Source organism: Macrosteles quadrilineatus, unplaced genomic scaffold (genome assembly GCF_028750875.1).
Source record: "Macrosteles quadrilineatus isolate MER2022 unplaced genomic scaffold, UCM_ALF_1.0 Scaffold_8__2_contigs__length_117827958, whole genome shotgun sequence".
Lineage (NCBI taxonomy): Eukaryota > Metazoa > Arthropoda > Insecta > Hemiptera > Cicadellidae > Macrosteles > Macrosteles quadrilineatus.
Window position 1 is genome coordinate 74724272 of NW_026542601.1, and position 25626 is coordinate 74749897.

The window sequence follows — 25626 nt, forward strand, 5'->3', positions numbered from 1 at the left end:
CATTCCCGGATGTTTTGTCCGTACCAACTATTATTTAGCATTATAAATTAATGATGACGTAACACAGTACTTCTGTAAAGCCTGTGGGATTGGCTGCGTCATTATTTTGTTGAAATGCAGAAGAACGAGGTCCTTGTTTTTTTTGTTGATGACCATAAATTAAATAAATATTGAGAAGGCAAGGTTTAAAAATTCTCTTGAGAACTGGAAGCGGGTTTTGTTGTTAACTTTCTCAAGATGAAAAACTGGAAGATGCATAAAACTGGGTTCGTGGGTGGCTCAGAAAAATTTGCTCAGAGGATCATGAGAGACTCCATTTTAAAGCTTGATAACTTAAAAGGTTTTTCCGAATTGGATGACAGCCAGAAGTGAGGGGTTTTAGTGGGAGTCTTTGCACACTGGGAAACATCTATATATATAATACGCTAAGCCGATTTTTGTAAACAGAACTCCTCCCTCATTTTTGGACCGATTTTGATTATTAAAGTGTCAAAATAATTGCCCTGATCTGTAGTTTTGCAAAGTGTTTTTAGTTTTTTGTTATCTTTATTAGTTTGGGCAGGATCTTCCATCAAAGTTGGGTTTTCTCCCATAAGATTAACATGGGGGAATCTTAATGTTTAATTGGAAACTTTGTCTCCACTAATTTGAGAGAACGGCTGGGCGTAGAAACTTGGTAGAGGTGTCCAAAGAAAGGTCTTGGTCTGTAGATGAGTTATCAAAAGAAAAACGAAGTATATTCACTTAGGGCTCTGCCTCAGAAGCCTTTAAAGAGCCCTCCATAGATTTGTTTACATTTTGGTAATGTGGACAATACTTTTTAATTAAGCAGCTGTTAATTTTTAAATTGTATTTTAAACAACCATTAAACAACACACATTTATTGGGAGTTACTGAACTGTCCAAAATAAGTATTTGCAATGTTATTTTCTGATTTAAAAATTGATTTTCTTCTGTGTCATGTCATGTTTTGCATAAAAAAGTTCCATTACGAAATCAGTGGAAAATCCTGTTATTACAGTAACTCTTACAATTATTTCTTATTGAACTATCTTATATTTATTGTACGGGTTGGTGTCTGCCTTTTTCATGACTTTTGGCTATATTTTATCATTCTAGACAGATCATCATAGGTTCATGAGATTCAACATTCAGTCATTGGGAAAATCTTCAATTGTATAATACTGTACAATACAAATTAATACAAGTGCAGAAGTTTCTTATTAGCTTTAAATGTAACCCCTCAACCAATTTCTCAAAACTATGGTTAGAGGGATATGCATTGGCACAGAAGTACGATATGAACTGACGCGACGTGACGAAGAAAAAATCAAACTTGCACTGTAACGAATGGACCTTCCTTTGAAGTTAGAACGTGTCCTCTCAACAAACAGATATTTTTTCTTAAATAAAATCATAGATTTATCTTTATTACACTGATGAAATCACGGAAGTTTTTAACTACAGAAGATCCACTAATACGATTTTAATACTATTTAAAGGTTCTTCCAAAAGAAGAGATACCAGTTAACATAATAATACTAACTCTGATGACGTCCGGTATGGGAAATATTTTATTGATTGAATGATGAACCATAATTGGTAACTAATGCAATTAATACCATTATTGTTTTTACGGTTATTACTCTTCAAACAATGCTAAATGCTCATAACATGTATAATTTCACTAAATTTATCACAGTTGGATAAATTAGCGTAAGCCTTGAAAGTAACCGTCGATTTCGACGGGTTTCACCTAGTTTGATATATTCCCTCACAGCATTAAAGAATTTTACCTCGAGAATAAAAGGGATAATTATTACAGGAAAGTTAGGTTTACTACATAGAGAGAGAGGGTGATTTTTACATTCATCTTTAAGTGACAGTATGCATCTATTTGAGAAAATTAAAGAACTTTTTTTATATGAGTAGTCCACAGCAAAGCTTAAAGTTAGGGTAAGTATAACCAAACTAAAAATGTACACTTTATTTTTTACAAAACAGATATTTCAACAAACAATACTAGTAAAACTAATAGCAGTAAAGCTTTCAATAAGTAAAACCTTACAAAAGGATCCCTTCCTGATTCTGAAACGTGCGATCCATTTAGTAATTTCCTCAGATGTGTCTTTGAGGATTTTCTCTTAATACTATTGTGATCAGTCACTTCATGTATCCCATTTTTCTGAACTCTGTAACACAATTCAAAATTGAAACATTGAAAATGACTTCACTGAAGATAACTGTTAGCAAAACCGTAACCAAACTAAAGGCATAAATGATAAAAAGTGAAAATTTCTAAAAAAATTAGAAAACTGGTAAGTACCCAGTTGTGTCACCTGTTTTGAGTTACATTGTAATACTAGGTACGCTGTTTATTTACTATGTATGGTTATAACCTCATGGGCGAAGCCGCAGGTAAAAGCTAGTTATAATCATAAAATTACATCCACCTGGATTCAAACTCAACAGAAAAATAATTCAATGATAAGAGGAATTATGAATTAAATCTGCAGCAAAATGTTACCGCCACTATAGAAATAAAAGTTGTGTCAATAGATTAAAACATTTTTCCCATTATTAAATAGATATTAGGAGGATTAAAATTCATTCTACAGCATTTTGTAGCTCCAATAGCATTTTTATACCTCAGATATATTATAATACATCCATTAAAAACACCACAGGGGTGGATAATAAGAAAAAAAACTTGCTACACACCTTCAATTTAGCTTGTAAATTGGACTCAGTGGTTTATAAACAACCCTAAACTGTAGGTCCATCTAGTAAAAAAAAGGAAGGTCAGTTTCCCTTAGAATAGGAGAACTAACTCTGTTCTGGAGATACCCCTCACTAAGATTGTACTGCAATCGATTAATTAGTCGCCTAAGGAGAAAGTGAGGGAGTGGTAAAGTACCTTATCATCATCTATTTTTTTAATGCATGTAAAACTAATTCTGTTTTAACATTTATAAATATTCTGTTCTTAAGATGTCAAATGATGTACTGGTATTTCCAAATAACGTACCAATATATGGGATGGTGTCTAACTAAACAATATAGCACTTATGAAAATTTTTGAAATTAGAACGGTACCTGCAAATAGTTCTTCTTTTTCTAAAACCATTTCGTACCACTTCTCTACTTCTTCTGGCTTCAGTTCTCCTCCCAGATCTACCGGGAGTTTTGGTTTGTCAATGTGTTGCTCTAGGGATGTAAGCTCGTTGTGCCAAATTATCTGAATTTGAAAATAATAACAAATGAGTAGATTGTTACCACTAAAAGTAAATTAATTTCATGGTTGGAAGTGCTTGGTGATGAGTTGAACAAGTGTTCAATTTAGTAAAGGCTACACCTCATTCGAACTTCATCAGAATACACTTTTAATGACCTCATGGTAGCCTTTCAGCGAATTTCCCATATAGGGAATAAGCTATTACCGTAGGTCTTATGGTAAGATTTCCGTTTTGAGTCCAAAAACACCATCTGTTCAAATTCATATATACATATGTGTGTGTCTGTTGTCCGATGAGTCAAGCAAAAATTATCCAATTTTGATGAAATTTTGTACAAACATGTAAACCTACATTTATTCGAACGAATTTGCAAACCAGCATAATTGGATATGGAAACAGGGTTTTATGGGGTAAAAGTATAGATTTTTTCCATTTTAGACCCTAAAACACAAAATTTCATAATTTATCTCCAAACCAATTTGTAAAGCTTAAAAAAAGAAACAATTTTGTATACTGAAGCGTTGTTGTATGCCCAAAGGTTTGGGAGATAATTAAAAAATTGTTAATTTAAAATTCCCATGTTAATTTTATGGATAGTAAATAAATTAATAAATAAACTTTTGTAGTTTGCTTGTTTATGGATATATTTTAACCTAATTTTGAAATTTTGTTTATTTAGCACTGTTTAAAACACACCTCAATATGTTCCCTGTAGCAGCAAACCTAAGTACTCACTAAAATAATGTTATTTAAATAGGAAATAAATCTGACAATTCTTAGGGAATATTTTAGTAGAAATCCAGCTCCAGGTTAATAGAAATTCGTTTAGTCTGCAGGTTTGCTGCGGCGGGGGTATTGTTATCAATGTATTTTGCATTATTTATAAATCATCAATTCACAAGAAAAATCTCTGTATAATAATCATAGATGATCGAACAAACTAAACAATTACCTTTCTTTTGGTGTCCTCTGTCATAAAAGGTTTCAATGCAGATGCAAACACATTGAATATGTAAGGGTAGTTAATTATATGTACAGCTTCAAACCTGAGTGGGATGCATTCCTGTAACAATCATTTGAGTCAGGGTTTAATTTGGAGAGTATGTTTTAGAAATAAAACTTGTATCTACAACCCTTTTTTAGTTGCCAGTATGGTGACAAATCCCAATTTGGTTTTGTAATTGTTATTAACTCGTTTTTATGCTGGTCACTTGTGAATGGAATTTTTTTGTGAATTTATTATTCAGGGGGACCCTCAAAGCCATACAGTAAAAACCTTGCCACACATTGTAAATTATAACTACATTACTGTACTTGTTTTGCTTTCCTGGTTTACAATTAAACCTGAAACCATTGAATAGTCAATGCTGAAACCCATGTGGATGAGCAATTTAAGGCTATGAACAACCTACTGAAATAAATCAAAACTGGAGTTTTCTGAAAATATTTTACAAAACCAACAAAAATTGCAAAAGATAATTTTTAGTGTGTGCAAAATAATGCTAACTAATGTGAAAGGGGTGTAGCTAATTTTATACCTAGTGACAGTCTACAATAAAAACGCCAACATTTTAAACTTAACTTGTAATATTTGTTGGTTAAAATTTGCATTCCTACAGTTAATAGATACCAACGATGAATCATAAATGTGTGGAAATAAGCCTTCAATGTTTGCAGGCACTAAAGAAAGAAAAGCATAAATTTTTTTTTATTACTTCAACAATCAGTAATACTGCAATTTTAAAATTTATTACTTTACAAGAACACAAATTTGATACAGTACAAACTCTTTTAGGGTTTATTTAATTATATAACTTTTTTTCATCAATGGGTAAAAAAATTTTTTTTCATATTTGAACAGAAGAACAGTAAACCATTTTAGGAAGGATCGGATTGAAATAATCTATCTATTATCCTTAGCCAAACCTTTAAAAATGGGTTATAAAAATAAAATCATTTATTAAAAAGTTTTCTTTCTCATGACAGAACCAACATTAAGTTGCAAGAATTACACCAAACTGATGCATTGTTTTGATCTTCTTACCTGGAAAAACCCCAACACTGTTCTGATTTTATGAGGAGTCGCCCACTTCATTATTTTTAAAGAAAAGTTAGAGCAGTCCATGATTAATACCACTCCGTTTTCTTGAACATCTTGTTCCAAAGAAAACGCTTCTAGGCACATCATCATCGATTGAATAATATTCGTCCAGTTCTCTTTGCCTGGATCTAAACATCCTGAAATATAAATTCAATTTGAATAAATCGCCTGGCATTCTTCAAGACCTAAATCTGATTGGGTTAATTCTATATATTACTACTTTTACTCGATTAAACATAGTTTAATGTCTGGTAATAATATTCTGTAATCATTTTTAACGTAGCGAGCCTCACTTCTTTTTAACTTGATTTTGGTTGAGGGGTGATAAAGTAAGGTTAATTACAACAAATAAATAACAAATTTTGACATTATTAAATCGACGATTAATTTGTAATGTTATGTCATGCCTTGTCTGATGATAGATAAATCGAACGTACCTGCAATTAGTTTTATTATCATTCCAATCCTAGTCACTAGCTTTAATCATAAAAAAGTTATGTACTAGTACAAAAAATGGACAGTAACAAACACTTAATCTATCATTTGACGAGCTTTTGGAACTTATGGAAAAACAACAATACACCGAGTAAAAACAAACAAAATTCAACTTTTGATCTAATTTTAGGAAAATATCTAAGAGACCCAAATTTTTTTAAATTAAATTATTGCGTTTTACTTATTTATGCGCACCACTTAGTAATTTTACTGATTATCATTCTATTTTGGATAGGTATTGAAGTATTGTAGATCCATATGGACCAACACATTTTTTTATCAATGAAAGAACATAGTTTTGTGAGCCAGACACATATTGTGTTTAAAATTTTAAATAACTTCTTGATCAGCATTGTACGTGTTATTAAATTTACGGAAAGTATATAAAGATACGTCTTATAACACTTAAAACATATATTTACGCTTATACTGTTACTCACAAGACGGTAAGTATACAAAAGATGGTAAGTGGTACGCCATACCAGTTACACCACTTACCATCTTTTGTATATTTACCGTCTTGTGAGTAACAGTATAAGCGTAAATATATGTTTTAGGTGTTATAAGACGCAGTGACGTAGCCAGGATTTCAAAATAGGGGGGGGGGGTCGACCGACGGGGGGGCCTGGGGGGTACTCAATACCCTCCATTTAAAAGGGGGGTCGGGGAAAATTTTTTTAAATAGGCCCTAAAACGGTCTTTTTAGCTCTCTTAGCATTGAAAATAATCAACCCCAACGTCAACAGTGTGATTATATAATTTTACATTTAATTTAACAAAAAAATATTATATTTATAAGACCTGAAAGGGGGGTTCGGACCCCCAGGACCTCCCCCTGGCTACGTCACTGTAAGACGTATCTTTATTTACGTTCCGTTTCTTCAAAATTTTATATAATTTCAAATTTTTTTTTTTCGTTACTTTATGGGTTTTTGTGGAAAAATTACTGGTGTGGTCTGTAGCTCTATACACATCCACATATACAGACAGACAGACAGACACACTTAGACATAATATAAAAACAATTTCTTTTTTGTTCAGGGTTACCCAAAAAGGAATATCCATCAGGGATATAACACAAACTCAGAAATTTTGACAAAAACATTACTTTCTCCATACAGAACTACTATGTATAGAGGGAAATAGAAAAGATGAGGGTCGATTTTAACAGTAAATCTTCCTTTGTTATGTGTTTTGTACAAAATTTGCTAAGAATCAAGCTTTTTTTTGATGGGGAAGACAGCTTCAGTAGTTTGTGAAACATGTCAATGTGTTTTTAAGAACTATTTGTTATTCCAGTATTTCTCCACTGTGTTTACATATCACTGTATTAGTTTGACACCTTTGACCTAGTGTTATGCTTCAAAACATGAAGGTTTCCTCATTATTTTTATCTGCTTACTCTTTAACCTATAACTTTCAGTGGACCAGGAACATTGTGTAAATGATTATCCCCATATCCTGCCTCTAATTGCTTCCGTCTTATCAGTAATAATGGCTATTTTTAACAGAATTTAACTACAAATATCGGATGAATAAACAATCTATAATAATGACAGTCTAGCTGTCTAATGTAAAAAGTAATTCTTAAACATACTTGGCTTTTTCAGATTTAATTTAATTATTTAACAGAATCTATTATGAATTGAGATATTTATAATAAATTCATAACTGTCAGGGCCAACATTTCCCCTAGGCACTAAATAAAAATATTGATAGTAAAACGGTGTACATAAAGGTCAAAAAATGCTAAACCCTAAACATGGTCCTGAGTGTAATCAACCTTGGGTAATGTTTTTTGCAGAAAAGTACAAATTTGCAGTACAGTTTGTTCTTGAATTAAAATCAATATAAATGTATCCAAATAAATGTTCTGTTTAATATAAGTTACAGGGTTACAGTGACAGCAATGACTACTAAAACCTATAAGACGTGACATGGGGTAGGAAATTAGTTTACGCTCTTCGAGCGCCCCAAATATTCGGTTCGCAAGTAGTTTGGCGACCGTCTGCAAGAAAGCGTGTTGTTCGTGGAGCTTGACTTTCCAGTTTTTAGCTTTTGCTCAGTAAATTTTACTGAAAACATCACATTTTATTCAAAAAGAATGGGAGTGTCTATAATCAGGGGAGTGTGTATTATAATCATTCAAATAAAAAAACCTCTAAAAAATCAACGTATAACAATATGCATTAAATTGGTTTATAACTTGTAATCTTTTTTCTGTGTCAAAACTTATTTGCGGGCCTAAACAAAACAAGCATAGTTCAAATATAAATTACAATAAATGTTTGAAATTTCCATAGAACGTTATTTGGAAAATTCTGTAACAATTTTCATGTAGGTAGTGTTCTAAAAATAGTTGTCAATAAATACTACAATTTTAATTTGTTACAGTTTCATGCATTGTGCAATGGTTATATAAACATTTCAAATCCTGTAGAAAATGTCAGAATTCATGTTCAAAATTAGAACTGCTATTATCTAATAACTTAGTGGTGCAGTAACTTAATGGTGAGTCCTTATAATTATCCAAGCCATAAACACAATTAGATTAACAGTTACCAAATATTGACAACAACATTAAAGTCCTCACAGTTATATTTCCTGCTGGAGAAATAGCTTTGAGTTATTTGTCAGTTCAGGTGTTAAGCTTTCACCTCAGTTTTAAGCATCACTTCCTGGTCCTTTTGAGGTGTTTAAACTATGATTAATGTACTCATACTCTTTAATTTTTTAACCGGTGAAAACATTTTTTATGTTAAGATTATTTTGTAACTGAGTGATTACATTTCTCCCTTCAAACCAGAAGGTCGCTGGTTTGATTCAAAGCAGGATTGTTTCTGAATTCAGATACTATTTGTCATTTGGATATCAATTAATGATGTTATATATAACAAAAAAGGTCATTGCTAGATAGTAACAAGACTAGGATAATACTACAGCAATGATGACCATGTACACCTACGTTGTAGATAAATTCAATAGTAATAACCCATAACACTTTTATCACCAAGTTTTGCAAAGAATATAATATGTCAAAAACTGGCGATGTTTTCCAACTTACCAAATTTAATATTCAAGACCCTTCTGCCACATTTGTCCCTGTCTTTAAGAGGAAGGCCGAGGTCTTTTCTTGTCAACGTTTTTAGATTTGCTGCTGGGCTTTGAACAATGAAGGCCTCCGGGTTGTCTATCTTCGCTTTGAAGTATTTTTTGACCTGCAATCACAGCATGTTCAAGTTTATGATATTATGGCTCTCAGCACATCATACACTTAAAAAGATAAGAAGATCAAAGATAAAAATTTAAACACTTTTTGTTTATCCGTCCTCTCAAAACACCTTCAACATTAAGTGCTGTATTTTCTCCTAATTATCAACTATGAAAATGTGTTTGCCTTTAGATGCAACTTTCGAATTTCATGCTTATCTTCATGCAATGCTGTTTAATGGGTGAATACATATTTATTTTAATTGCAGTCTGTATGATGAAACCTGTTTGCTATAACTGGTGCTAGCCCAGGCCACACCATTGGCCAGTCCCCAGCTAAAGACTGAGGGGCAATAGACAAGTTCCATCGTACAAACTATACACTATAGTACTCTAAAATTCTGTGCAGTTTTTTTTTCTTTTCTTACTAAAGTTTAAGATTGTGACTTTTAACTCATGTACATAATACAATTCTAATGTTTTAGTTTTAATCAAGAGTTAAAGCAACACACTGGATCCTAAATTTGTTGGTGACAAATTTTTTGTAGGATTTTTGAACCAAAACAATTTTTTTTTTTGTATGACGTTTAAACCTCTATAGTATGGATTCTGCATTTAAAAACAAGATTCACATAATTTATTGGCCAAATATAAGTGGTTCTTACCAGATGAAAGGAAGCATCAATGTTATAGAGACTTGCACGGATAAAACGAAGAAGAAACTCATCACTGGTCGAACATTTGAGATTGGATAAGGTTTGCTCTTCTGTAAATCAAATCATCTTTATTCATTTTAGTACTCGAGTACACAGAACGGAGTCACATCTTAACAGAAATGTCAATAAAAACAACCAACAACTCAGATAATATGTCTTTGAGGAAACCGACTCAATAAATAACGCTACTAAAAAAAATGCATAAAGCTCTGCTTCACTGTCTTAAGTGAAAGACATTAATCCCTCACAAAACTCACAATTGGATGAGATTTACATCTGATTCCCAAATTATATCAGGGTCAAGTTAATTAATTAGCTAGAATAAGTAATTTTTATAATAATTATATTATAGCATAAACAAAATATTAATTAAAATATTGGCATCAGACTATATGTACTTGACAAGGATTCTTAAACTTTTCAGCAATTAATTACCATTGAGCTACTGTAAAACCACTGCATAACGGTACCAAAACAACCCCCAAAATACTTTTAACTTACATCTACTATACAAAATACAAATACCCCCGCCGCAGCAAACCTGCAGACTAAGCGAATTTCCATTTCCCTAAATTGATATACAATTAAATCTATTTAAATAACATTAGGTTGAACGAGTACCTAAGTTTGCTGCTACACAGGGAGGCTAATAAAGTGAGTTTTTTATTAAAATATTAATAGGTTAGTATAAATTTAAAATTTTAATCTCTTTCAAATGTTCTTGAGTGAAATTTTGTTTTTTGATGGTCAACAATTGGAAAAACCAATTTTTACCCCATAAAACCCCGTTCCCATGGTCCGATCATGCTGGTTCACGAAATCGTTCAAGTTTATCCCGCCTTACACCTTTAAACCAAATTTTATCAAAATCGAACAAAAATTACCCAAGTTCCCGGACACACACTATATACACTATAAAAATTTGAAGGAATAGTGTTTTTGGCCTCTGGGGACATCAAAATGAAAAAGTAAATCGGTCCCGGGCTCAAGTCTTGCCATGAGACCTACGGTAATAGCTACTTCCGTATAGGGAAATTGCTCACTAAAATCATAGACAAAAAGAATTAAATATAGACTGTCAGCAGTGCAACTGTTACCATGGCTACAATAGGTTCTACAGTAGGAGTAGCTTACACCGCTTGAAGTGCAGTGTGGTTGCATAGCGCAAGCCGTAACTGCATGGCGCTCCCAGTGGTGTGCGCCAGGACCAATGGTATCCGCGGCACATATATCTAATTCCGCGGTCTATATTTAATTCTTTTTTCTATGCTAAAATGCACACAACAAACATCAAAGGTTACCTTCCACCAGCCTCCTCACTGCCTTCACAATCTCCTGAAGTTCGTCGCCGGAAGGCGGGGATCTCATGATGTCCTAGCAGATTCTCTGTCACTCACGTACTGAGAGCTAATTGTTACCCTCCCTTCCTTCCAGTCTGGTGTACAAACAACATCGGTGATTAGTGATTACCAGGGGTCAGCTGGTGATTAGAGGCGGCCCTGAGGTCACAAGTGACGGGAATTTAAACTACAATTAGGTTATGTTTGTTTTGTTAATCAGCTGATTTGTAATTTCCACTGTCATCTGTGATACTTTGTGACATCTTTGCCGTCACATGTTCAGAAGGTAGGGGCTTTGATGATTATGTGGGCACAATGATACTCTGGTTCGTTTGGTTGTTCGTGAAATTAACTGGAACTGTTAAGGCGATGGCTACAGGCATTGACTACACACCTTGTTTTTGTATTTTCTGTGTTATTACTTTAGTCAAGTGTAGCTAACCATAATTAATTAGTATCGTACGGTAGCCGGTAGCCTAATCAAAATAAGCTGTAATTCCAGTTAATTTACGCAAAACACATTTTAATTAAGTAAGCTATATAAGACTATACAACGTGCAAGTCATCAAAATATTTAAGATTCATGATCAATTATTAAATTATTTATGATTATCTGGTCCATTCTTCCGTACCCTAATAATATATTGTTTTATATTTATCAGGATGTTAACATTGTTAAGAGCAATTTTCTTACATTGGTGTAATTTTTCTGGATGATAGTTGATCGCATTTGAAAATCTCCCCATTTTGGGGATCAGCAATATAAGCATTCACTGTTAAAACATAACCCTGTTTTTGAGGTTTGAGCTTGAGCGGTAAAACAAGTGCTGACATCTATAGCTGTGTCATTGTCGCGATTAGCAATCATAACCTCAAAATACAACTACAATGTAGCCTACTCATGATTCTTTATTGAATAACTTTTGGCTGGAATTCTCATATTATTAGTTTTATGTACAGGGTGTCTCAAATTGAGAACAAGAATCCAGGAATAGGTTTATTGAATTGGTCAAAAATAAGATGAAAATCAAGAATAAAAAATTATTCCAAAAATGCCTCCTTAGTGAGATGTCCGCCATTTTGTTTTATGTTTTTAAATTTATATCTCAAGAACTATTTAAGACATCTTTATGAAAATTCATATGAATTTCTATCATAAAATTTTAACGGAAAAATAATCATTACAAAATATTTGTTCTTTCAAAATGGCAGCCATTTCCCCCTTTTATTTTTTATATAACAAAAAAAGGCTGATTTTATAAAAAAATACTGAGGACATTTTATTTAGCATTTAAAATTCCCGATCTAACAACACTTGATAACCAAGTTCAAAAACATCTAATAACAAACATAGCTGAGAAATCACAATTTTTGGCGCAAAATGAGGGGAACCCTGACTGCAAGGCCTTTTTTGGCCCGGACCTTAAAAATAAAAATCGTTACTTCTCAGCTATTTATTATTCGATTTCTTTGAACTTGGTGTCCTTTGAAAGGGAATTTTACATAGACCATCAGTAATTAAGTTGATCAGCTGTGTTAGCGAATTTCCCATATAGGGAATAAGCTATTGCCGTAGTACTCATGGTGAGATAGGACCCGGGACCGATTTAATTTTCCGTTTTGAGGTCCCTAGAGGCCAAAAACACCATCCGCTCATTTATATATATATGTGTGTATTATATATATATATATATTATTTATATATATGTCTGTTAGGGCGATAACTCAAGCAAAAGTGATTCTTACTTCAATTACAAAAAAAGGCTTATTTTATGAACAAATAAATTTGAATGGATGGCGTTTTTGGCCTCTGAGGAGATCAAAACGAAAACGTAAATTGGTCCCGGGTATAGGTCTTACCATGGGACCTATAGTAATAGCTTATTCTCTAAATGGGAAATTCGTTAAATATTCCCTACTTGGGAAATTCGCTAAAATCTGAAATAATTTAATAGTTTGCAAGAATGTGGTTCCATTTTCTACAAAGCCGAATAGAGCTATCTAAGCCAAGTCAACCCTAACTTTTACTTCTGGAGATGAGACAACCTAACCCACCTGGTAAGCATTGGTGTAGTCAAAGGTTTCCAGTGCAAGAACTATTTTAACAGAAAAATACGGGTCACTTAATAATAGCTTTCCTGCGCGGCCAATAGTTTCTTAGGAAAAATCTGAGTGGGAACACTATACACCACTGCTGGGAAAAACAGAGTTGTTTACAAAACCATTCACTGTCAGGGTTTTTTTGCCTCCCCACAGTTGCATCACTGAGCCGTGTTTTTTACTCAGGGCCGTACCCAGCTTTGGCAGGCCCCGGTAAAGATATTAGGCCGGGCCCCGCCCCTTTCCTATAAGTATATGTTTGGCGGGGCCCAGCCCGGGCCCCGGTAAAATTGTCCCAGGTATTATACCATCGGGGTATGATACTGGTTTAATAAAGTCCAGAGTCCTCTACTTGGGGGTAGTTGCGAGCCAGGTATTTTCAGAGTAGAGGAGTGTATTTTTAATCAAAGATTCAATATAACCCTATCAAGAGAGCAAACTTAAAATAAAAATAAAATTAAGGAAGATTTCTTCAGATAATTTAAAAGGCAAATTTGTTTACTTTTATTTCTATGATACAAAATTCACTTCACTTAGCAAATAACATTATATAAAACTTATCTAGTGTCTTTTAAAATATATAATCAAATATATACAGTAAAATCATATTTGGTAATAATTATTTGGCACAGATGGTTTGTCGTTCTCAGCTTGAATGCTTCTTATGGCACCATCTTTCCTCTGGTCATTCACTGGGCTTCTCAGTATAGCCATAAGAAAGAAGCTCTGCAACAGTTAGATCATTATTTTATCAAGGATATCTTTACTTTCTGGAGATAGACGACCAAAATAATAATAAGTATTATTATTATTTCTAGTAGAGATGGGGACGCCACCTAGGTACCAAACATGAGTGAAGGATGAGTGTAGAATGAAGTGAGATGATCTGTGTAGCTTTGTTACTGACTAAGATCAGCTGTTTCATTAGCCAGGATCATTTATTAAAAGCCCAATGATCAGGAACAGCTGGGTCCAGTTTTGAACCATCAAAAAGCTACCAACTTTTCTCAGGATCTAACCAGTGACTTTTTAATTACTAGGGGAGCACTAAAACCACTGAGCTACAATAGAAGTATAAACAAATGACCAAAACAAACCCCCATAAATCCTTCACACTAACACATGAATGCCACAATAAAGGGGGGGGGGAAGAAATAAAAAAAAATTTGTATGATGAAGACATATTTTTTGAAATAAACATGAATTATTACTCTCATTTTGTGTGCAACGTCTTGAAAAAATTTATTTAACATGTTTAGCCTCTGTAGCTAGTATTTTACTAATAAAAGGAATACCTGTAGTACTGTCTTGTGATCCTGGTTTAGGATCACAGTACTACAAATATTTAACCTTTTATTATTTTTTAAGCACTGAATTTTCTGATGGGTGCCCCTAACCCCCGGGGAGGGCTAGTCACTCCCTACCCAATCAATTTTTTTGGCACCATTGCACTTATCCATTTATCCGAGTGTCTCACCTATGAGACAATACGAACAAGAACTTTAATATTCTTATATGTGCTCAACGGCTCAACCTAAGTAAAAAAAAAAATAAAAGTAAAACCACAGAAAACATATTACTATAACCCAGAATGCCAACCGCGTGGTAAAAAGCATTAAGTGTTTTGAGAGAGCTTTGCCTGTCAATCGTAGGCAGCGCCACCAGTGTTGCCATGCACTCTCTCAAAACACTTAATGCTTTTTACCACGCGGTTGGCATTCTGGGTTATAGTAATATGTTTTCTGTGATAAAACTCAACAAAGGTTCTCTGGCTATCAAGTGATGCCAATCAAGGATTTCCAATTCTGTTCAACATTGCGCAACAATCAACTTATATCTCATTGGTCAACTCAGATTTATACTGATTACTTGTGAATGAAAAGTCTGCTTCCAAAACTGACCGTTGAGTCTGTCCGTGCTTGGGTCGAGGTAATCTTTGACCAGCTGGGCTGGGACCAGAGGAGGTTTAGTTCCTCCATACTCAGGAGGAAGTATACTGGGAGTGATGTGTGCGTGCAGACTCTCATTGGACTTGTGGAAAAATACCTGACAACAACGTCAACTTAGGTTAGTCGTAAACCTATGTATTGGAGTGATTTAGCTTTTTACGAGAGCTCACCCCGTGGTCGAAAACTCAACCAAAACTATGTATTGTACCAAACTTCTCTATTTTCACCCCACCCTGTAATTAAAACATGTGATTGGAATTTCTTCCATTAGTCTTGATTTTCTGTTTATGTTTTGTTGTTATTTCGTCACCAACATGGTAACCCATAAGACCCATGTTAAATTTTTAAAATTTTAAATTCATTTTTTGTGCTTATTTTATCTTTTGTTTGGTATCAACTGTGAGTAATTTGGTCCAGTAGTATAGCCAGGCTAGCTGTCATAATTTTTGCAAAAGTTTTTTTTAGTATATAAGATTGTTTATAAATTACTTGTTTTACATTTTCCAAAAAGTTTTAATAGTTAATAAGTTTTCCAACATAATCTTTTGTAGTTTTTCCAAAAGAATTCTTTCAGGAAAAGGTTATAAAATGTTGGGGGAACTGATTGATTTACCTATTGAAATTGCATCACATATGTTAGATACTAGATAGTCTATTCAAAATTTGCAATAAGGTCAGCCATATATTTAATAAAAGTATGCATGATGAGCAGCATCTAACGAGAAAGAATCTATGTAAAATTTGATCAATGCTTTTACACTTTTTAATAACCTTATTTCAGCTTTCTGACTCATAATAATAGGAAGGTACAGTAGCTTTTATCTTGAGATAGAAACAAGTTTTGTATATGTATATGTACAACCTGAAAACATCAGGAGGTTCTGTGAACAAAAATGGATTTGATGGAAACAGTAAACAGATCGTAAGAAATCTCAAGCCAAAATAGACAGCTAACATTCCTGTCTCATTCAATCCAAAGTTTATATTTCACATAAGGTTGGTTGACTATTTGTTTGTTTGTAAAAAGGAAGAGATAGATAACATTTCTAAATACTGTGAAGAAATACTTTTTTGCCAAACCAAAGTAAATAATTTTTAACCAATAATGCACAAATGCTTTGAAGATCGAGCAGTTCCAACTTCCCAAATGTTTGTGGGATATTGGGGATCCCATCATTCAGGCAATGTTTTTTTTAATAAACTTAACCTGTAAATTAATAGAACCTTCTGCTTAAAATTTTAGTAATGTAGTTTTATTGATCAACTACTTCTTTTAATCAAGTTACAATGTCTTAAACAATTTACTTTTTTGTTGCATCTCGAAGACTATATCTTCATACATTCTGAAATATTATCAAAAACTAACCATCACCATCATAAAAAATGGGCTTAAGCTTGTGGGCGATAAATTAGATTTATTGCTTATAAAATAATATGGTCAATTGCTAAGCACATTCAATACAAAATAATGTTCAAATATGGTAAAAATAATGTATCTTGTTAATTATTCACTTGCCTGTTCTTTTGTTGCTTGACTTAGGAATGGAAAGACAAGAGTGATAATTGTGTTGATCCAAAACCCTGCTTTTATAATGTGATATTGTATATGCTTCGATGGAATACTCTGAAACAAACCATATTTTAATGGTGAATCCTCCTTAACTATGAACTCCCTTACATTACATAATATTATGAAGTTGCATCTCCCTAGACATTTGTATAATGTTTGTATAAAATACTGTGTATATTTGTTGCCATACAATTTCAAAAAGGTACCAATTTATTTCAATTGAATTTCTAATATTCATCGGTGTCGAATAGTTCAATTTTATAAAATTAAGATAGTAATGTGAGTGTGTTTTATTTACAGTTTCAGGTCTAGGTCTTTCTCTGCCGCAAACGGAATTAGCTTCTTCCCTACAGGGAAATTCGCTGAAGGGATCTAAATTCCTGTAAAACAAGTTTTCAGTGTACCTACATATACACACACACATACACACACAAACATACAGTAATGATTAGCAAGATGCAGAAAAATGCCTCATTTGAGTTGCAATGTACACTGAATCTGTGTCCATTGCATCAACTCCACCTGAGCTCTCATAGTTTATTTTTGGTGGGTCTTTCCCATGAAGCTCCTGCGAGTTCAAGTCTAAGGTGGTCTGGAACTGCCTCACTGCAGTATGCGCCCTGCAATATGGTAACAATCTGTTGGGTTGCAGTGCACTCAGGGATAGAAGATAGAAGGGAACGAGGTGGCTGACAAGTTAGCAAACATCGCGTCAGCCTCAGACTTTTTGAGACCACAGCCTTTCTGTGGAATTTCTTGTGGATATGCATGTCACTCAGTCATTTCATGGCTCAGGAGGAAAACAGGAAAATATGGGTTAGGCTTCAACACCATAGGGTAAGCAAGCTCACTCTCTTCTCCCCTTCCCAAACAGTTGCCTCCAATGCTCTATGATTAGACAGGACTTAGACAGATTCCAGGAAGGGTCATCAGGAATCTGGCCATAACTTCCTGAAACTGCACCTGCATCGCTTGTACAATAATGGAGACACTGCATGTAGGAAATGTAGGAGGAGACTGCAGATCATCTACTCTATGACTGCACAACTCTGAACGAGGTAAGGAATAGCACTCTTGGAACAATTATAAGGGGCATACACCTTCCTCAAGAGGAGCTCATAGATAGGATAATGCAGTTCATCAAGCAACTCATGTTTGACGGGCTCTGACGCACCAAGTGGGGAGCACAAAAAGCCCATCTGCGGCTGACGTGCATCAGGACAAGGTCCGCCCCGACAGAATCAATCAATCAATAAAGCTCAGCCACTAACAGATGAACTCTACAGAGTTGCTCATCAAAACGAAGTTTAGATTCAAACCTTCAATCTACATATGAGTCTTTTGCCTAGAGAAACAATACTTAGACTGCTCGGCCACAGATAATTTCTTCTGCACATACAAAACTGTTCAACCCTAAGTCGAAGCAGAGAGTAGTTCTAAAATTAACTACTAGGCTGCAGTGCTGCACTACACAAAAGGTATCTTTCAGCTGTTTACATTGAGTTATACCTTAACAGATACTGGATAGTAGTTGTAAGTGGAGTTTTGGTCAAATAGTCTTATCCTTATCTCAGATAAATTGAAATGGATAAATGGCAAATGGGTTAGGTATTTGGAAAAAGGGTGACAACCACTCATTGCTAATTTGTAATCAATTACCAAAATAAAAAAAACACAGATGATGCAATAAATATAAAGAAAGACGTTAGTGTACATTTTCATTTTCAAAACACTTGTCTGAAATTAAAAACTGAAGAAATTTAATGTACATATTTCATTGTTTTCACAAGAACCAACCTCAGCTTTGGCGGTGGAACACCGAATGATGTGTGGAGTGAAGTATCGCAAGAACTTCCAAGAGAACTTGTCCATGTCCATCAAAAACACTAGTCCATTCTTCTGAGTCTCCTCTTCTTGGAGAGCCAAGGTCAACCAGATGTCGTCCACTTGGAACATCTCGTAAGGCTCGTGAGCACCGTACACTAGATTACCTATAGATACCAGTTTCAATATAATTAGTACATCCATCTGGTACCCTTCCAGCTATGAAATGATTTGCTGTTTAGCTAGTATAGGATACATAATCAAACCAAATCAGTTATTGAGCCAACAAACAATAAGCCAGGCTAAGGAAAAGTGGTACACACTAATGGAAGTATTTTACAGTTTTGTGTAGCTTCTCGACTGAACATAACAAGAGCTGCTCAAAAAATCTTGAGTTTCAGCAGGAAAAGTCATTCCAGAACCCATGAGGTAACCCTTCAACGTAATGAGTTCTTCAAGGTTGTTAAACATATTAAAACCAAGATGCTGGGAAACAGTTACATGGTAACAAACTATGTGACCCACATCACTGTCTGCAGCTAAAGCAGTCTGAAGGGATGAGTCTCAATTAGTTCATCGTCTGGTTCCCTTTGTACCCTGCAGGACAATTGCTTTTGTTAAATTGGGTGATCTCATATATACATTCCAGAAAACTATGGGATAATTTATTGTGCATTCCATAAAGCTGGGTTTTCTTAGGTGCAAAAGCGGAGAGCAGAAGGCAGGGACCAAAGTATTTATCAGTTAATTAATCAAGTAAGTTTGTCATTAATTTAAGTGGTTATTGATACTTGAACACTGCTCCTTCATTTTAACACCTTTCAAATGAGTCACTTGCACATGTTCGATCCTTCACTAAATTCAGCAGCAACTCTTCCTACTCCTCCTTGTCTTCCAAGTTAAATAAACACAGAGTCTATACTACATATTGACCTTATCTCACCACTCCCAGTTTACATTTGTGCAACCGTTTTGCTCTTACAACTCTGTTAACTGATGATTCACTTGCGGAGAGGCGACTCTGCTTACCGCTTCAGCTTCAGAGGTGTATAGTCATTACAGTTACTTGTTAAGAAAGTAATTTTGATCTCAATTATTATTTAAAATTTAACATAATGATAGGCTTTGTAATAATATTCTTTCCATAAAGTAGGAAGTTCATTTTTAGAGGCTAACTTTTGGGATGGGATAACAGAAACAAAAATATTTTGTGTTAAGTGAAGTAGTTTTTTTTTAAATTTAAAAACTCACCCAGTTTAAACAAATATACTCTTCTTCCTAGCTGGTCCCTGTCTGGTAGCATCATGTGAACTTCTTTCTTCAAAATTATGTCGTGAACATTTGGATCTCTTTTGGAAGCGTAGAACTGGTTGTTTTGAGCTTTTAGTCTGAACCATAGTTTTATCTGGAAGAAGTAATAACTTTAAAATTAACTAGACACTCATTCTCATTCAGTAAATTAAAAAACTGTTTGACTCTTTCTTTTCCTTCTTTAGCAAAATTTCGCCAAACAGCCTATCTCGAGGTGTGTGTCTCATACATTGATGTTTCTTCTTTTAAGTTTTAACTGAACGTTAGCTTATCCAAGGCAACAATCCCTAATTTTACACTGTTTTCTGCTATCTTATTTTCAAAATATTGTAAGCATAGATGGAAGGATTGAAGATGGAGTGAAAGACTTGTGAAATGTTGATGAGAGAATCAGCCAAAAGAGGGATGTGGAATGCCAGTGGAACTAACTCAGGGAGAGGCTTGAGGGATTGAGTCAACAAAAATGATAAATTGAAACCAGTTGGTAAACCATTTCTACTATATTTTGTTCGTTTCCAGCCCTGTGACATTCTGAGAAACAGTTTGAACCCTGCTCTGTCATTGAAAAGTATCATAAATTAGTATCAAAATTAATGGCAAATTAGTAATAAATTAGTATATTAACTGGACCTTTAATCTATTCTCATCTGGATTGGTTGAAAGTGTTTTGAAGTAGATCATTTTGAATAAAACCTGTCTTCAAATAGACTTTGCACTATGAATTTTACATATTCATACTACGAAAACAGTAACCAATACACAACTAACTAATTAGGGTTATGTTTGGTAATCTTTCATAAAAATAGTTTGAAAAAAGACTCCCCAAGAAGAAAAAACAAACCTGGTCCTGGGATACCTTTCTACTCCGTTCCAGCTCAAATTGAGCTGTTTGTCTATGTAACTCATATATGTATTTATAACTAAAACAGGCAAAATGATTTTATTATGTGAATCATATTGTTTTTAATACCGTACATAATATAAGTTTTATATTACCCTTTCAAATGCTTTGTCAATATTGAAGTCTGTCAAATTGAGGAACTCCCGTAGAATTGTCTCATCAGTCGTTTTTCCAAGATATAAGTTGTTTTCTCCTGCAACATTAAACAAGAAAAATTATGGTTATTTTATTTTTACATACGTATACTTAAGTTAAGGTTTACCGGTACTTGTAACATGTCAAAATCACTACTTTTCTTATTTTTAAAAATTTGACAGAAAATAGCACAATTTAGTAGTTGGAATCTGTCTACTGGCTCATTTTTTAGAGGACCTGAAGTCGATTTCATATAAAAGCAGTGTATAGTATTCACTTTTCTAAAACTTGACACAATTCTTAAATTTTATACTGGACAAGATATTTCATACCCAAGTAAATTTTTGAAATATTTGATATGTAGTTTGTGCTTGCTAGGATGATTTGGATTATTACTTGTGTTTAGGTAGTACTTTCCGACATATGAATATTTGCAGTTCATTTATAGCTGTATTTATTCATGTATTTTTATTTTCCATTAAGATTTTATTTTTGGTAAATAAAGATATTTTTCTTTTTAAATCTATCCTCTAAGATTTAATTTTCTATGCTATTTCCCTATAGTTTTCTACGATAAAATGCTATGCTTCTACGGAATAAAAAAATATAGCTTACAATACAGTTTGTAGACAGTAAAAGTCAAAATATTGATTTTTTTACTTCTCAAATGGATTTGTTAAAGGTGTCATTCTTATTTTCCTATTCAATAAATGATCTTTGCCTTGAAAACAGAACATCGACCTATTTCTGGTTGTGTATGTTTCAGCTTTACCACTCTAAATACTCTGAAGCTGTTTTAGTTTTAACTTTTTACAATAATTTTTACTATATAAATAAAAAAATACAAAATAATCAAAAATAATCAAAAATAAAAACAAAAAAATAAATAAAACAAAAAATAAAAAATAAATCAAATAGTATTTTTTGGTATTTCTAAAATGTTGTTGTAGGCTATATTTTACCTACTTAGTTTTTTTGTACCATACTAGGCCACTACTACCGTACTAGGTTTTTATTCAGTTTAAAAACAGCATTGATGTGTATTGAGTATTTTTATTGTTTACAACAATCTTCTTTAAACTACTCCTACAGTATGAGTGAGCACCCAGGAAAAAAATTATTATTGTCTCAAAAAACAGCTTATGTAAACATAACTCTTCTTTCTATATAATTAGAATATTGACAGAACACAGTTTTATCGTTAGGGTTCGTTTAGTTTGACCCTGTTATCAGCTTAAAGTCCACAGAGTGACCCTTTGACCAACTTTCGATTGTTGTTGTACATTCAAAGTCTGTCCTAATTTAAATACATTATAATTCATCGTCATGTAAATCAGGTGTTTTTTAACACAGGTGTTGTTTTAATCAGGTGTTGTAAGTGAGAATTAGTTAATACTAAAAGAAAAGGTTTCCTCATGAATAGTGGTCACTCACTGGTGATCACTTTAGTTCAGTTAGAGAAATCTTCATAATGTATGGCTATAGAGACTAGAAAATCATACTAAAAGTTTAGAACTTTAAGTTTTTAATTGGATTCGTAATACCTTTAATGTGTTAATTAAATGCGTTCTTTTGTAATTTCCAATGCTAATCAAACAGAAATCTTTGAACTTCAAAAGCTTTTTGCTGGACTTATCAATTTGTTTTGCTGTTAGGTTAAAGCTGTATATTTTCCACACAAAGAGAATTAGGATTCTCAAGTTAACAAAACACATAAACAGCTAATTTATCAAACATTCATTTGGTGGCTTAATTGGCTTGTTAAGTAGTAGAAAGAAGAAGAAAAATCACAAGTGCCAATTACTGAACATAAATTGCTTCAATGTTATTATTGGTTTGAAACCATAGTTAAAAAAATCAACGTAGAAAACACAAACAAGAAACAAGGGAAAGTAAAAGTTTTTTTTTAACTTCCTTCAATTCAGTGGCCAATTTTGAAAAATCTTATTTAAAAAAAGTTCAAAAAATGTCTACTAAACATATCAACTTTGATATATTATAAAGTCTTAAGACCACTCTGTATCCTGCTACCTCAATGGCAGAGGCAGATATTTTGATTTTGGTAACAATTGCACATAGTAACAAATGCATGCAAGCCAAAACTGAAGTTGATATGAAATCTAACCTCTTATCAGCCAGGCTAAATGTGTGCTATTGATAGACTTGATTATTGTTGTTTATATTGTTACAACTTCTGGTGAACTGGTGAGTTCATAGCACTCATTTAATTGTAAACAATATTTATCTCAGCCGGTTGTAAAATAGTATGTGCTGTTTATGTAATTTAAATTCGGTAATATTGAGTAATAGTTGTACTAAAAAAAATATTAAAATTTGGTTTTCATTTAGTATAGTAAAATATAATTTAAATTTTGATTTGTGATTTTTTAGTCTTACAATACCAACTTTTAAAGTTAATGAATTCAGCACTTTGTTAACTAACGATGTATTAATTTGCAATTGATTCTATAAAATACTGTAAAAAAAAATACAAGAGACATTTATTTTAGACAGTAGACACTAACTACACTACCCAAAGAGTGCCTAGGGTTTTAGTTTTCATTTGAATTTTTTAGGCTTAGAGTTTAAAGCTTAATCCAATCCTTCTAAACAAATTTTATAAAACAGCTTAACAGTGTGCATATCATTTTTTTAAACCTTACTAAGTGAATATATACAGGGTGCCCCACGAAGAGGTTTAAACTTTTATATCACTTGCCAATTTGCCCATTTATGCACAGTTTTGGAACTTTACACTATTTAATAAATTAAGTTTTAAAAATATTCTGGTAAAATTCAAGCTTTTTGAACAACTAATCCACAACTTAAGTAACAAATAAAAAGGCAAATCTTGACAATCTTGTCAGGCAGTTCAATACAATAAAATATATACTTATTGCTTTTGACTAAAATATTTCTTTGTAAATTTTAATTCAGCTTTTATACAAATATGATAACTTAAACTTGGACTTACCCTCGACAAGTTTCTTGAGAGCTTCCACAGCCTCCGTCTCTCCCGCCATGTTGTCCACTACACCACTAGTGACCACACTAACACCAACACTAACACTAACACTACCGCCCCCAGTCACACTATCTACACACTGGCGACACACGGGCTATCTCGGCCCATCTGTGCGTCATACCACAGTCGGGGCTTTGACTTCTGTTTGAGATGAACAGTCGAGCAGTTTTACATAAAATGTTATTGGAAAATGGTTTAGATTTGGTGAAAATTTAAATTTTTGGTTGGTGCAGTTAGGTTTTGTTAGTAGATGTTTTGTTAGCCATGTTTTGAGTGGTGTTGTTAGAGTGTGCTTGACGACATTTCAGGAAGGGTTATTTAAAGGACCTGACGGGATTCGGCAATTATTAGGGCCTGCTAAAAAAAAAACCTCAAATCTACTACAAGGAACGGTTATAGCTGAGACGGAAAATTTGGTGCCTAGATACAATTATACATAGCGATTTTACAGATTACATAAATATATAGTTGTTTCTAAAAGATTACAAAAAGATTTCGTTTCTTGAGACTTTGAAAACTATCTTCATGCTTAGTTTGAAAAATATTTATTATACACAAATACCTAGATTGTTTTTAGTACAGCATTACTAATATTGTAAAATATTAGTAAATTTGTATTAATAAGATATTTAGAAAGCGTTATACTCAATAATTTGATTAATTATTAATTTCAATGAATTATTATTATTTGTGTTTTATTATTTTTTTATTATTACTATTAATTAAATAATCAATTTTATTAATTATTTTATAAAATAATTAAAATGTAATAAATAACCTCCCAACAGTATGACATTTAAATTAAGCAATTAATAATGTTATTTGATCTTGTTGGTTGAAAAGCGAGTAGGTACCTGTTGCTATTATTGTTGTTTTTTAACAGTTAACTCATGATTTTAACTGTTGAATTGAATATTTTTTAGATAATTGATTCATTGTCTTATAGTATGTACAGAAATGACGCAACAAAATAATCGGAGATTAATGCATACATTTATAAGTCTACATCACTTCCCTAACATACATAGTCTATATAGTTCCCTTGCATACTCATACAAAAGTAATACCTTTAGACGAATTGGGTAAGACTAATTTAAATCAACTAAATCGACTTAACGCTCATGTTAATTTCTTTTGTGCTATTGTATTGTTTGAAATTTCCAGCATGGATTTCTTAATGGACATTTAGTTCGAAATAGCCTGATAAACTGAGCAATATTCTTAGTGATTGTCACTATTAAATCTGAAGTGAGCAAGTTCTAAGATCAACACGCATGACCACGCTCTATTTCGCAACAGAACAACTTATGAATCTTAATTAAGAATCGTCCATGCTGCATGACAAGAATTCAATCTTAAATTACTTGTCTGGATAAATCTAAATATTTTTCAAAATTTAATAGGCCAGATTACGTGTTGAAGCAAGTTTTAAACAATTGGTGGTGGAGATTAAGAAAAATGAAAGGATTATAGGGGAGGGTTCTGCTTATATTATTGTTTTCTACTCACATTATTCAACAAAGTTGAATCAAATATATACACCAGAAATATCCCAGACTAGTGTTTGCAATCGTGTACGATTCCCTTAAAACAGAGTTTTGTTTAAAACGTACAAAATGTATGTGAGAAAATTTTAAAAATCGAAATAAATAATAAAATATCAGCATGTGTATGTTCTACATGGACTTGAGAATTTTATGAAGAGGATACATA

At 33.1% G+C, this 25626-nt stretch overlaps 2 protein-coding genes across 2 annotated transcripts; both read right to left on the reverse strand.

Moving 5' to 3' along the window:
* Window positions 1-1972: 1972 nt before the first annotated feature.
* On the reverse strand, window positions 1973-11198 carry LOC129001468 (clavesin-1-like). Its single transcript, XM_054428765.1, has 7 exons — window positions 11060-11198; window positions 9708-9808; window positions 8897-9050; window positions 5281-5474; window positions 4189-4299; window positions 3097-3238; window positions 1973-2192 (listed from the first exon to the last, which is right to left on the reverse strand). Exons 1-7 carry the CDS (start codon window positions 11124-11126, stop codon window positions 2164-2166), a joined length of 798 nt encoding a protein of 265 aa, XP_054284740.1. The 5' UTR covers window positions 11127-11198; the 3' UTR covers window positions 1973-2163.
* Window positions 11199-13678: 2480 nt separating this feature from the next.
* Window positions 13679-23987, reverse strand: LOC129001219 (clavesin-1-like). Its single transcript, XM_054428445.1, has 7 exons — window positions 23863-23987; window positions 20849-20946; window positions 19793-19946; window positions 18515-18708; window positions 16664-16771; window positions 15100-15244; window positions 13679-13924 (listed from the first exon to the last, which is right to left on the reverse strand). Exons 1-7 carry the CDS (start codon window positions 23909-23911, stop codon window positions 13884-13886), a joined length of 789 nt encoding a protein of 262 aa, XP_054284420.1. The 5' UTR covers window positions 23912-23987; the 3' UTR covers window positions 13679-13883.
* Window positions 23988-25626: the final 1639 nt, after the last annotated feature.